Below are 15,856 nucleotides of genomic sequence, written 5' to 3' on the forward strand. Positions count from 1 at the left end.
AAAACAATCATTCATTTGTATAGTGGTTGTCGTTTGGTGTTGTATATCGTATTTGTTTTTCGTTTATTGTTTTGTACATAAGTCGGGTCGCCGAATAGTTTTCTCGTTTGAATGGTTTTACATTTATCAATTTTGAGTCTTGTACAGTCTGCGTACGATACGAGTTTTGCACATTGTAGAAGGTCGTACGGTGAACTATATAGTTGCTTACGTCATTTGGTCTCTCGTTGTGGGATTCATACCACATCTTTTTATTCTTATATCATATAGACTTATATAAAAAAATTGGGGTAGGTGCCATTACAATATCTTTCTGAATTTGTGTTTATTTGTGTTGTGACTCATTGACGTTAATCAACGCATCTTTTTTATTCCTTTTATTAACTATTTTTTTCTATTGCAGGATGTTAATTTTTAATCAATTAGTGGAAGTGTAATAAAGTTTTCCTTGATTGGATAACTGCATGTGGTGAATCTGGTTGACAAGTCGAACACTTATTATATTTTATTTCACACGAGTGACAATATTTTTCACAGCTTTTACAGTAATTAAACGCATCTGACATGCAATATTCTTTTTACGACACATACAACACACAATGTGCATTGACAAACTTTGATATTGGGAGTATTTATTTTTGTACATCTGGTATCTCAATATGATGGGAACGCAGTCAATACACCTACACTAAATATAGCAGTGGTATTATTGTTATTTATTTTTACAATGTTCTAAAGGAAGTTGTATTTGCATTGATAGTTTTTAATGCGATATGTGCAGTATATATATATATATATATATATATATATATATATATATATATATATATATATATATATATATATTAAATATAATAAGTGCTGCATCCTTTAACAGAACCTATACATCCGTGTCAATGACTTGCAGTATATTATAATTAAATGGTCAATCAAACAATATCGTCAGTTTGGACCATGATTCTTGCAATGTAAAGGAGGTCAGCCATCGATTTATCAGTTTTATAATTAGGAAGAACACTTGATATTAATTTTAGTGTTTGATGAATGTTAATAAGTAGTTTCTCCTTTAATGAGACATAAACAACTCTGTTTTAAGGCGTAACTACATGTAGTAGTATCAATATTGGAAATCTTACGGATTAGAAGAACAGAAGAACTGAAAGGATCGAACTCGAGATGGTAAGTCAGTGAATTTATTTTTAAATTTATATAAGTTTTTCTTGTGTATATCATTTAATAAAGTTCATTTTAGGTTCATCTAAAGGAATTAAAAAATATAGCTGTGTATATCATTTAATAAAGTTCATTTTAGGTTCATCTAAAGGAATTAAAAAATATAGCCGTTTTTACACCACAAAGTCTACTATGAGTACAGACAAATTAATGCATCTAGGAACATTTTAAGACATGACAGGACCTAGATATATAAAAGTTATATAAAGGCTATGTTTCAGAAAATTGAAAATTGAAAACTTACCAGGATTTTGATGTGCATTTTTTCTAGTCTGCAGAAGATAACAAAATAAACAAACACACGAGTTCCATTTGATACGGTCCACTCAGTTACACAGTTACACAGTTGAAATCACATATTCTGGGCAGATGTCTATTGTCTATCAAGAACTTGTTCATTTAAACCAGTACATGTACTATATGAGGGGAGCTTCTCATTCTTCATTTCAAACTTAGTTTATTTTGGCACCTTCTGCAGGAACGAAAAAAATTAATAGCAAAATCTAATTAAGTTTTCAATGTTCTTAAACTTTAAATGCATTCAAATTTTATTTATCTAGGTCCAACCGGTCTCTAAAACTTTTCAAGATGCACTTGTTTGTCTGTACTCAGATTGAAATGTGTCGTGTAAATACGTCCACATTTGCAAAAAGGTTATGCTGAACCTTAAGATTTTGTTTTCATTACAAAATTCCAGAAAAGTAAAATGCTGATATATTTCAGTTGATATAAGCATGGAAGTAATATTTAAATTTAAATATTACTTCAATGATATAAGTCTCAACAAATATTTAAATCAAATATGCTTTATAACCGGATTTTCTACAAATTAAAGTTTCCAAAGAGAAATTCGAGAATTAAAATATTATCAGAAATCAAGATATTTTGATAATATCTAAAGAACTGAAGCTTAAACAGGACGAACATACTTCCAAAGAAAAGACAGACAAACATACACACATGGAAACAACGGAAAGCACTAAAAACTAAAGCTGGATGATACAATTAGAACCATAACATAAAATACAGGAAGGGTCATCAAAAAGTGTGAAAAAAACCCGTTCTATTCCTTTATATCGCTTTCAATGAAAATGAAACCAAGTCATTCAACAACATGGCACTCAGAACACATTAAAATACAACAGCATTATGCTGGCACTATGAACTCCTGGGCGCTTAGTTCAATTTTGTCATGTTGAAGCTTGCTTTGAATGGAACTACTGAACTATAAAGATGTAGGCGGAAGAAATGTCTCACCCACAAGTCCATTTAAAGAATATACCTTTAATTTTGATAACCGCAGTTGTATGCATGAACCTGGATCGAACAAAAACCCCTTTAGATCTAATCAAAAACGTACCAGAAAATGAATATAAAATTGATTCTCTGTCAATTAAAGAATGCATCAATTGAACTTGGCGAATGTCGTTCAAATACTTCTTTCCGACAACTTTCATATTACTCCGTGTGCTTGAGTTTATAATACATCGAGCCAAACTCCCCGGCAGTTCCAGTTCCGATCCGCATACGGGCCCAATTACTACTCTACACTAATGGAGTAAAGGAAAACAGTTCCTGAACAGAAACGATCACTGTCCGGAGTTTGACATCGAGCTTCTAATTTCCGGAACGATAACGGACCACCAGAACGACAGCTTTTAGAATTTGTATGTAATCGTAGAAATTAAATGCACATCAGTTTGACTATTTTTCGATTTTTTAAAAGATGTAACATTTTCTACACTCGTTTTAGATTAATAGAGAAATAGATAAAAGTGCACATAAAAATGAGAATAAGACTGACCCCTACTTTAATTTTAGCTTAACTTATCATTAAACAGAGCACGTTGTACAAAACGAAACGCACAGAAGGGACGTCATAAGAATGCAGGTGGCGAGATCAGTCACCTTTTAAAACACTTCAGCATTAATATGTATATTTATATCTTTGGACTCTTTTTTTAATTCAGTAATGAAGATAGTTGATATACGTATTCAATATTTTAAAGAACATTTTACTATAAATAATAACCACAATAAACCTATTTCTCGTATCAAACATAAACTAAAAGAACTAGCCAAGGAATTTGTTTTTGTCCCGGCCGATAAAGCTGCTAATAATATTATTATTGTTTGACGTAAATTTTACATTGAGGTTCTGAAAAAGGAAATCATCAATTCACCAACATTCCAACTGACTCTATTTTCAGAAAACGAAATCTGTAACAAACATAAACTTTTAGCCACCGCTTTACAAGCAGAGCCAAATACAATGAAAGTCCCAACTATGTATTGGCTTCCGAAGCTACACAAAACCCCTTACAAATATAGATTTATTTCGTCTTCAAGCCATTGTTCAACTACTAAATTGTCTATTCTTCTTACCAGCACACTTGGTACAATTAAAAACCTGATAATAAATTGTTCAAATAAGGCCTTCGAAAATAGTGGAATAAATTACTTTTGGAGTGTCAAGAACTCGTTGGAAGTACTTGATAAATTGCATGCTTATATTGGTGATTTTGAATCTGTTCAAAGTTTTGATTTTTCTACCCTGTATACCACATTGCCTCACATTCTCATTAAGAAAAAATTCACACACCTAATTAAATGGGCATTCAAAAAATCAGAATGTGAATATATATGTTCAAACTCTTTTAGATCATTTTTTAGTAGCAATAAACAAAAAAACTATGTTAATTGGACATGCTTTGATACTATATATGCCCTTGAATTTTTACTAGATAACATTTTTGTTCGCTTTGGGGATTCCGTATATCGTCAGATTATCGGAATTCCAATGGGGACTAACTGTGCACCACTTATTGCGGATCTGTTTTTGTATTGTTATGAGTTACAATTTATGACAAAAATAAGCAAAGACCCATCGAAACAACATCTGATAAACAAATTTAATAATACTTTTAGATATTTGGATGATATTTTGGCTCTCAATAATGACGACTTCAGTATGTATATTAATGAAATTTATCCTGTTGAACTTACTTTAAATAACGCTAATACTAACAATGACCACTGCCCTTTTCTCGATCTTGATATCCATATCACTAATGGAAAGCTGAATACTAAAATTTATGATAAAAGGGATGATTTTTCATTTCCTATCGTTAATTATCCGTTTTTAGATGGTGACGTTCCCTTGTCACCATCTTACGGTGTTAATATATCTCAACTTGTACGATTCGCTCGTGTATGTAATAATGTTTTAGATTTTAACGAGAGAAATGTATGTATTACTGAAAAATTATTACACCAGGGTTTTCGATATCACAAACTAGTCAAAACATTTACTAAATTTTATCATCGATATAAAGACATCATTCGTAAATATAGCTCAACATGCAGACTTCTAATACGTTCAGGTATTTCACATCCATTTTTTTATGGAAATATTCTTTATAAAGCACAAAGGTGTCAGTATTCACCTCAGAAACTTACAGAACCTTTGAATAGACTTATTAAGAAGGGATATAATTACGATACTGTTGTCAAGTCATTAAAGATTGCATACTAGTATTTTGGCGTTAATATTGAGTCACTGATAAGGTCTTTGCATCGGAACTAAACGCATTTATTCTAAAAACAGTTGTTGGCATGACACGGGTTATGTTCTTCTCATATATGTTATGATGGTATGATACTAAACCCCTAACGGGAAGGATTGTGCCTGATGTTCATATGATGAAATCATAATCTTTTAGTCAGTTAAATTGAAGTTTGGAGCTGGCATGTCAGTTAACTGCTAGTAGTCTGTTGTTATTTATGTATTATTGTCATTTTGTTTATTTTCTTTGGTTACATCTTCTGACATCAGACTCGGACTTCTCTTGAACTGAATTTTAATGTGCGTATTGTTATGCTTTTGCTTTTCTACATTGGTTAGAGGTATAGGGGGAGGGTTGAGATCTCACAAACATGTTTAACCCCGCCGCATTTTTGCGCCTGTCCCAAGTCAGGAGCCTCTGGCCTTTGTTAGTCTTGTATTATTTTAATTCTTGTATACAATTTGGAAATTAGTATGGCGTTCATTATCACTGGACTAGTATATATTTGTTTAGGGGCCAGCTGAAGGACGCCTCCGGGTGCGGGAATTTCTCGCTACATTGAAGACCTGTTGGTGACCCTCGGCTGTTGTTTTTTATTTGGTCGTATTGTTGTCTCTTTGACACATTCCCCATTTCCATTCTCAATTTTATTTAACGAAATAAATTGGACATGTCAAAGGGATTGACACGGTTTTGTTAATTTTGTTTAAAATCGGACCCAGTTTTGTCTTTCTACAGGACTCGGATTTATTTATTTTTAAAAACACATGTTTAAAAAAGCCAAATCGCTATCACAATCCCTTTCGTGTATACCGTATTGTACTCACCTAACAACTAAGTTGAAGTAGTGTGGTACAGATACTTAATTGTACTGGCATTTTGGCTATATGTTCATGATTTACGGCCAGTACGTGTGGAATTGCGACTGTATCAACTCTGTTATATACTAGTATTTAAGCGATTTCAACATGTGAGCTTAAAGTTTACTTTTGTAGCAATGTACTCTTTTAAGCGAGCCGTGATGTAGTGGTTAGTGCATCGGACTGCTAACACAAAGGTTCCTTGTTCGATCCCCGTTCCGTGGAGGAAATTTCAGGGGCTTAATTTTCGGCTCTCCCTTGACACCATTTGCGAGTATGGTCTTAAGGAAACGATGATAGACCGTCAGAAGGGACAGTTCGATAAATGGCTGACCCGTATTAAGAGAAAGTAATATCTCTTGCACGTAAAAGACACCCTTGTAGATTTCGAAAAAGAACTGGCAAATGCCGCTACAGCACTCACACCCGCGAAGTGGAAAGTGACTTACAATAACTTGTACCTAAATCCACTATAAATAAATATGTTTAAACTAACTCTTTTAACATGTTAGTTTAGATAGTCGGGAACTGAAAGTCCAGTTTTTGTTTTATAGGGATTCTGAATTTCTTGAGGGGAAAACATGTACAAGATGAACAGTAGACACCGTACAAAAACAATAGTATGTGTATGCTGTCCCTTGTTTCTAATTAACCACAAGGCTGAAAAGCTCGAACATTTATAGTCCTTCAATGTATCTATAATACTAAAATGACGAGGTCCAATTTGTCAGCCGTCATCACGTAAAAACGACGAATCAAAGAATTCAACTTTATATATAACTAATATAGTACAAAGGTGTAGATTAAAAATTACACCACTCCAGGCCCTTTTTTTTCCACGTATTTATATTGCCAATAATCAAGAAGTTCCTGGTCGAGTCCGATACTGATACCAATAGTATATTCACCTGTTACCGATTACCTTATCTGTACGTTCCGCATTTGACAGGCGCACCACCAAACGGTGTATTCAGGATTAATATGCTATATAGTATTACACGGGTCATAATCACAGGGTTGACACTACTTAATTGTCAAATTGTTACCTATTGTAGTATTTTAATCAGTTAAACTTTCTAAGATAACAATACGAATCTATAATACTAAAATTACGAGGTCCAATTTGTCAGCCGTCATCACGTAAAAACGACGAATCAAAGAATTCAACTTTATATATAACTTATATAGTACAAAGGTGTAGATTAAAAATTACACCACTCCAGGCCATTTTGTTTTCCACGTAATTAATATTGCCAATAATTAAGAAGTTCCGGGTCGAGTCCGATACCGATACCAATAGTATATTCACCTGTTACCGATTACCTTATCTGTACGTTCCGCATCTGACAGGCGCACCACCAAACGGTGTATTCAGGATTAATATGCTATATAGTATTACACGGGTCATAATCAGAGGGTTGACACTACTTAATTGTCAAATTGTTACCTATTGTAATATTTTAATCAGTTAGACTTTCTAAGATAACAATACGAATACTAAAAATCTGGACTAAATAAGGCGTATAGGTACAGTTTTCAATTTGTTAGCGGGTATGACGTAAAACAGCGAATCAAAGAATTCAATATTTATAACTAATATAGGACAATGCTGTTGATTAAAAAATACTCCATTCCAGGACCTTTTGTTTTCCAAATAATTAATATTATCAATAACTGATAGTTCCAGTTCGACGGGTTCCAGCGATATACGGGTGTGTTCTAGTAATTTTATAAAAATGTCTATAATTTTTATAAAAGCATTTTTTTGTATCAAAATGGCTTCAAACGTAACTTGTAGCTCTGAATATAATTTGGATGAAATGAAATTATGTAAAATATGTACTATATACTCATTCAAAGAAATATTATTTATATTCCCGCAGTAAAAAAATGAGAAGAATGCTATTGTTATTAATATAATGTTATCGATATCGCGACATTGTTTGACGTCAGCTTGCATGAGAATTTTTAAAAGGGCATACGATACAGTTACAGGAGAGGTAATGACGTTGCTAACGTAAAGTGTTATTTTAAACTATGACTTATCGGGAAAAGATTCAGTTTTCGACTGATTTTTATCATTCACATTTATTTATTATTTAAAAAGATTTATACCCGCGTGCCCCCTTAAAGTGCATAAATATTTAGAATTCATTGGGATAGGTGGCCTCGGACGTAAATTGCTCAATTGTTGAATATTAGTTTTGTTTTTAAGCTCTTTCTCCAGATAAAAATGAGTACAAATAGTTCAAGATCTGGGTATGCCCAAATAGACATATAAAGGATTAATCAGGCATGCATACTTATGTAAGTCTATTAGATGTTATTTTTAGGTGCACAGATTTGAATATTTTTGTATGATTTTGCAGTGATTTCATTTAATTGCACAGTTTTAGAATTGTTCGATGAACCAAGCTGCATACATTTACATGTATATATGTAGTGTTCACTTTTTACAATTTTTATAGGAATCGTGCATGGTGAACATATCGTAGGAAATTTGTACAACACGCATGCCCAGTCACCAAAACAATTGTAAAACTGGGCATGCTCAGTTCTACAAAAACATTGGAAAATCTTCTTACTGTTATGATGCAAGCACCACGCGCGTTTGGCGTACCAAAATATAAGTCGGATATTTTCATAAGCTGTTCACAACCTTCATCTCCAATCCCACGTTGCTTATCAATCCCCAATAGTTGTTTCTTTTGACGAAAGTATGGATTTTTAAAAACATTTTGACTTTTAATTAAGTATCATTACAACATTTTTGCAACATATGTTCGCGTAATTTACTCCGCAAGATCGTTTTAATTTTTAAGCACTTCTCGTCGATGTTCATAGTCAAACTAGATTTTGACTGTTTATCTTGGTAAGGCATTGACGTTTTGATTTCATTTTTTCGTCTTTGTATTCTTATCTTTTTCCTATCTTCGTAAAAAGTTTGTACCTCTTTACCGGAATAATCTGCATTTTCTTCAAAACAACTACGTACATTACATTTTAAAGTATTGAAATGATGTAAAATCAAAACACCATTTTCCTTAATATAAATTTCATCCTTACTGTACATTATTTGAGGCATGTATTGAAAATTATTTAATTTTTCTTCCGTTTATTTAATTCATTTATGCCGGCGTTACACATTGGCGTATATACCGGCGTGCACCAAACGTACAGAGAAAATTGACAAAGTCGGTATACGTTAGTTGCACGCCAGAGGAACGCTAAGCAATCGTTAAAGGCATACGATACAGTTACAGGGGAGGTAATGACGTTGATAATACCCCAGTCCCACTAGGCCACGATCGCACTACGAACTGTGAAAAAAATGCAAATTTTGATGATCGTAGTGCGATCGTGTAGATCGCAGTAAGGTCGTATCATGGTCGTGGTGAGGTCTTCAAGCTCGTGAAGAGCGTGGCTAACTTTGAACATGTTCAAAACAATCGTGGTGCGGTCGTGGCGAAATCAGGTCGTAGTAGAAGCGTAGTGACAGCGCACTAAGACGCAAGATCGCAATGGTCGCTGTAAAATCGTAGCGAGAGCGTAGCGAAAGCGTGATTCTATTCGGAGAGACTGCGCTACGATCGCACAGCGACGCTATCAAGACCTCACCCCAACTACGCTTCGACTACGACTATATCACGCTGTTCACGACCATGATAGTACGATTCTAGCACGCCCTTGCCGTCCTCATCACGCTCTTCTTACGACCAGCTGACTACGTTCACACTACGACCATCATTCTCATTGTCATTTTCACATAAAATATATAAAAAAGCTCCCTAGATTTTGTTTGTTTGAATGTAATTATCCATTTGCTCTAACGGCTCAACCATGCTTCTCGTTTTTATATAGATTAGACCGTTGGTTTTCCCGTTTAAATGGTTTAACACTAGTAATATTTTGGGTCCTTTATAACGTGCTGATTGATGTGAGCCAAAGCTCCGTGTTGAAGGCCGTACCTTGGCTTATACTGGTTTACTTTTATAAATTGTTACTTGGATGGAGAGTTGTAACTTGTCTCATTGGCACTCATACCACATCTTCCTATATATATTGATACATCTATGTCATCTCTGCTATCGTTCACTAAAATATCGTCATTGAGCTTTATGGACCAGCAATAGGTTGTAATTTAGGTTGGATTGGTCGGTCCGACAACTCTGCTTGATCAGGATTCGTTACTTTGCTCCCTCTGCCTCTACATAAACTCCTACCACCATGCCCACGTGTTCTGGTAGATTTTGGTGGCATGACTGTATTGTTTCCGAGAAATCTACGATTTAATCACAAATAGAAGGAATTGAACTGTATTGATATGTTGACGTTATTGCTGAGAACGTAGTAAGATCGCGCTATGAACGTAGTATATTCGTGGTAAGAACGTGTTTTATCGCAGTAAGATCGTGTTGCAATCGGATAACTGGTGGTATGGTCATAGTGAGAACGTGAAGAGCGTAGAAAGATCTTGATAAGCGTAGTGAGGTCGCAAAATAAGCGCGGTGAGAACGTGGTATAATCGTAGCGGGATCTTAGTAGAAGCGTAGAGAGGACGTAGTAGCATCGTGAAAGCAACGAAAATTTACATTTTCATGCCGCTCATACCGCGACCTCACCACGATCTAAATTTATTTTAGATCGCGGTGAGCGTAGTGCGATCGTGGTCTAGTGGGACTGGGGCTTAAGTTTGAGGTACGTCGAAATACATTTGGTATACGCTTGAAGATCGTTCGACTTTAAATAAAACGTATGCGGGTGTGTTTGTAACATAACCTCCATAATAGAATGTCCAAGGCACGACCGGGACGCGTCTCAGATACGTTCAAGACACTTTTTTCCTTCGTAGCGTGCATTCCATCTACGTTAGACAAACGCCAGGCATAATAATAATAATAATAATAATAATATCTTTATTTAGAGAGAGTAACTCATTTGGATTACACCAATTTTCAATGAGGCTCTCTTAATACAATAATAATTACATAACAAATAAACAATGCATCAATAATAATGGTAAATAAAGATTATGTACAATTTAAAATACAATAAACAATTATGATATGGCATTACAGTAAAAATATGATGGTAATGTTAAAAGTACATAGATTTGTATTTATGTTTAAATTCGGATACTGTATTTGATTTTTTTATTGAATTAGGAAGAGCATTCCACACTTTTGGTCCATTGTACGAGAAACTAGACTTATACAACTCTGTATTTGGTTTTGGAATAATAAAATTATCTGAGGATGAAAATCTCGTATTATATTTTTGGTTTGCAGAAGCTGATACAATAAGACTGGACATATATTCTGGAGCTAAGCCATGTTTTGCCTTATACATTAGTAATGATTTGTGATAAAGTATTCTTTGTGTGATAGGCACAATGTTACATTCGTGAAATAATTCTCTTGAAGGTTTGGTGTAATCATGTTCGTCTAAAATTATTCTTGCTGCCCTTTTTTGCAGTTTTAGTAAACTATCTAATAGAAAGTTATTACAGTTTCCGCATATTGAACAACAATAATCTAAGTGAGGTAAAACGTAAGCGTTATAGTACATTTGTCTAGCTTTATGATTTAAATATTTCTTTGTCCTTTTTAGTAAAGCTAAAGAAGAGTTAACTTTTTTGATTATATAATCGATATGAGAAGACCAAGATAGAGATGCATCAATAAAAACACCTAGAACTTTTTCACATGTACTTTCTATAATTTGTTGTCCATTTAAAGCAAGATTAATGTTTTCATTTGATGTAACGGAAAGCTTTTGTTTAGATCCAATGCATATAGCTTTCGTTTTAGATACATTTACAGCCATTTTATTGTCATCACACCAGCGAAAAATATCTTGTAAAACCGTATTAAGTTTTTGACTGGTGCAACTTTTGTTTTGTCCAATGACTGATATGGTGCTATCATCAGCAAATAAATCGGTGTTATGATTAGGATTGGACAAAGGAAGATCATTAATAAAAATTAAAAAAAACACCGGTCCTAATACGGATCCTTGAGGTACACCCGTTTTTTGTTTTTGTACGTCTGATAATGTATTTGAAATAGATACTTTCTGATATCTGTCAGCCAAATATGATGTAAACCAACGTAATGAAGTATAAGCTAATTTGTATTTGTTTAATTTTTGAATAAGCAGTTCATGATTGAGAAGATCAAAGGCTTTTGCTAGATCTAGAAATACTGCTCCAACAAGATCGCCATCATCAATGGCTTTAAGCCATTTATCTATTAAAGCTGTTAAAGCAGTTTGACAAGAATGGTTTGCACGAAAACCTGACTGCATTCTATACAATAACTTGTATTTATTAAGATATTTTACTAAGTGTGTTTTCACATGTTTTTCAAGGATTTTAGAAATGAGTGGTAAAATTGCAATTGGTCTATAATTAAAAACATCCTGTTTTGAGCCTTTGTTCTTATAAACTGGTATGACTTTTGCCAGTTTAAATGAGGATGGAAAAATACATTTTTTGATACTCAGATTAAAAATATGACAAAGTGGTATTGAAATAGCATGAGAAGACATCTTAAAAAATTTTGCACTTATGGTATCAAGGCCTGTTGCTTTTGATTCATCTAGTGCTTTTAGTTGTAAACACACAAAATCATAACTCATAAGTGGTATAGAAAAATACACGTCATCTGGTACATGACCCGATACAAAATCACCAAGTTTGTTAAAACAACTACTAGAATTGTTGATGTTTTGATCTATATTAAGATTATCTGTGATATTTGTGAAATAAGCATTAAAAACATCAGCAATGCCTTTTGGTTCTAAAATTTCCTTTTTGTTACAATCACTTATGATTTTTATACTGGTATGATTGTCGGTACCGCTGACAGTATGTAGGTGCTTCCATAATTTACTGCTGTTGCTCTTTTTTTGTTCTATGATATTGGTATAATAATTTTGTTTAGAGTTTTCGATGAGATATTTGACTTTATTTCTCCAAAGTCTATAACTATACATATCTTTTTTCTTATGATAAAAATCACGTTTTCTCATGCTATCTAGAATTTCATCATTCATCCACTCATTTTGATACAAACGTTTTACTCTCTTTTTAATACGCCATACGCCAACATACGTTTCTTGAACGCCCGATAAACGCTTAGGTACGCTTTTCGTACGCCCAATACACGCTTAAAGCTCGTTGTGTACACGTTACAGATATGATTGCCAGGTTGAATGCATCCAAAATTACTAGCGTATTGGCAGCGTACATGATTTTTTAACACGCCCGGGGTACGTCGGAGCTATACGCTGATGTGTGACGCCGGTAAAACTTCATTTAATGATTAACGAAAAAACAGAATATTACTAAAAATTGAAATTTACGCATAAACAAAATTTATTCTGTCTAACGAGCTTCCACCCCTGGGTTTTTACCGCATCAACACGGATCTAATCCGAAATATCCATGGAATGTATGACTGGTTAAACTCGCGAAAAGTAGATCATTTTTTTGTGTAGTTTACAATGATTTGGACAGGTTTCTCATTCTCTATTTATGTTACTGTTTTTTGTTTATGTTCTAAAGAAAATACCAAACGAATATTAATCTTTTTTCAGTATGGACATATACACTTGTGTATAAAGGAATTAGTCCTAGACAAGTTTGGACAAGAAGTATGGGACAAAATTTTGTAAGTATAAGAAACGTTTTTTTTTAGTTTATTGTGGATGTAAATTACAATGGTCTTTCTAAAAAAAACTTTGATATTTTATGTCATTCTACAAATTTGTACAATGACGAAATGATAAGCCTCATAACTCCCTCTGCCTAAGATAAGGGCATACGATACAGTTGTTTAACTATTACACCACTGTCCCATATTATTTTTGGGGAAGGGCACCGACTTACATGTTTAACATTCTGTATGTGGTTTTCGCAAGTCAGGAATAAAGACAACAGTACTATATCGCTGTTCGAAATTCTCAAATAGATTGATGGAAAACAAATTCTGGTTACAAACTAAAACTGAGGGAAACACATCAAATATAAGAGGAAAACACACACAGAAACACTAAAGTGCAAAAAAAAAAAAAAAAAACGACAATGCAACACACATAGAAACGAACTACAAGATAACAATTGCCATTTTCCTGACTTGGTACGAACATTTTAAGAAAAATAATGGGTTAAACGTAGTTTTGTGGCTATCCAAACCTCCCGCTTTTACGGCAATATTAAATATAACACTTACATGAAAACATTACATTACAATACAAATAAATGGAAGAACATTCAAGACAGAGAAATACACAAACTACCAATACAGTAGACCATTACGACATGCTAATAGTTATTCAAGGTACCAGACTTATAATATGCCTGTCCCATGTCAGGAGCCTGTAAATCGGTGGTTGTGGTGTGTTGTTGTATATCATATTCGTTTTTCTTTCACTATTTTGTACATAAATCAGGCCGTTAATTTTCTCGTTTGAATGGTTTGATAATTGTCTGGGCCTTTTATAGCTAACTATGTGGTATATGTTTTGCTCATGGTTGAGGCCTTACGGTGACCTATATTTGTTAATTTCTGTGTCATTTGGTCTCTTATAGAGAATGGTCTCATTATCAATCACACCATATCTGCTTATGTTTATAAGTACTAAATGTACTACTGTTTTGGAAAATATTAAGTCGTAAACTAGGCCATACTAACCTGATTTATTATTCTTAGTGCAGAATATGAATTAAATAATTTCAAAAGACGACCCAATTATATGGGTCTTACCGTTAACATCATTTTAATTTAAACTTTATACTGCTTATTCTTAGATATTCGACAGTAGAGTACATTTTTTAACAGATATCTGTACAGGATAAATCAACCGAGATATAATGTAATACACGTAGTTTCAATGTTTAGCTCATTCATACGAGTAAACTATCTCAGTGAAATCGTTACTGTCTGAAAAATTCAATATAATTATAGGCTTGCAGAAGTTCATAGATTGAGATTTTAATTACATTGTGTAAAAATATTAACTTTAAAGTAGTTAATTACGTTGACATATTTTTCCAACAGTGTTTAAACTAAATTAGTCACTGCTTCAAACACTTCTACGCCAGACAGCAATTAACAGTACAATGCTTTATATAGCCGTATCCATGGGGATTTATCATTGATACATCCCTGCAACGTTAAGAGAAAATTAAGGATGATCAAATACAAAATACAAATATGCAAAACAAAAATTATAACAAGCTTTTTGTGTTATTGTCATCTTTTGTCATCAAATAATTTAAAAGTGTCCAGTTGCATAAGAATCAGGAAGTGATGAAAACATGACAAACATGACACAAATGATAAACAAAACCCATTCAAGGTAACATCAATTTTAAGTTCAAAATGTATAACGGTGCACAAATATAACTAACGTTTCCTCTTCCTGTTCTAGTATTTTAGTACTAAAAGTATATAATTTGTCAATGATTGAAATGCATTAGAAATTACCGAATAACTCATGCTATTTCTATAATTCTAACCAAAATTTATTTAATCATTTCTCTAAGTTTCAGACATACAAAAACAATAAACCTACCATTTCTAACTCAGGACGCGTGTCACTTCAAAATAAGATGGTCAGTTCGTTGGGTTTTCTTCGATCGTGTTTTAAAATCCTTCTAACTTGATTCTTACAGAGACTGGCACTAAAAGTTAAACTTTTTTTCATTTGATGATGATAACACTCTTCTCTCCAGGTCTAATTGTAGTATGTTTATTGTGAATACAATTTTGCAGTGTACAGTTAAATCAAAATAAAATGTTTCATTTACTAGAACAGTTATATCTGGTGCAGAAAACTTGATATCGTTTATGTTATTATTCAGGCTTCTGCTGGTTCGAAATTGAAAAGTAATACTCACCAAAAAAGCATTTCACATATCTAAATGCTCAATACAATTGAATATTAGTATTATATGTTTTAATATTTTCAGTATGCAAGAGGTAAAAAAACCTATTACTTTGTTCCGACGTAGTCGGTATAGTTTCGGTTTGTGCCCTTTGAACTTAAGAACGCTTAACTATGGCAACAGAATACGAATGCTCGAAAATCCTTTCTGTGATTGGACAAAATGCTGTCATGGTGGGTGATTTGGTTGTGTTTGAAAAAAACGTCTCGTTAATTCTATCGTGATGGAAAGCAAGTGAAACACTA

The 15,856-nt window shown here is 33.4% G+C and overlaps 1 protein-coding gene across 1 annotated transcript in view; it reads left to right on the plus strand.

Moving 5' to 3' along the window:
• Positions 1-859: 859 nt before the first annotated feature.
• The window catches only part of LOC143048709 (guanylate cyclase soluble subunit beta-2-like), a 49,836-nt gene continuing 34,839 nt past the window's right edge, over positions 860-15,856 (plus strand). Inside the window, exons 1-2 of the mRNA XM_076222589.1 lie at positions 860-1,179; positions 13,259-13,332. Coding sequence (XP_076078704.1) covers positions 1,177-1,179; positions 13,259-13,332 — 77 coding nt within the window. The 5' untranslated portion in view covers positions 860-1,176. The remainder of the gene's footprint in view (positions 1,180-13,258; positions 13,333-15,856) is intronic.

The sequence above is a fragment of the Mytilus galloprovincialis genome, chromosome 1, assembly GCF_965363235.1.
Source record: "Mytilus galloprovincialis chromosome 1, xbMytGall1.hap1.1, whole genome shotgun sequence".
Classification (NCBI taxonomy): domain Eukaryota; kingdom Metazoa; phylum Mollusca; class Bivalvia; order Mytilida; family Mytilidae; genus Mytilus; species Mytilus galloprovincialis.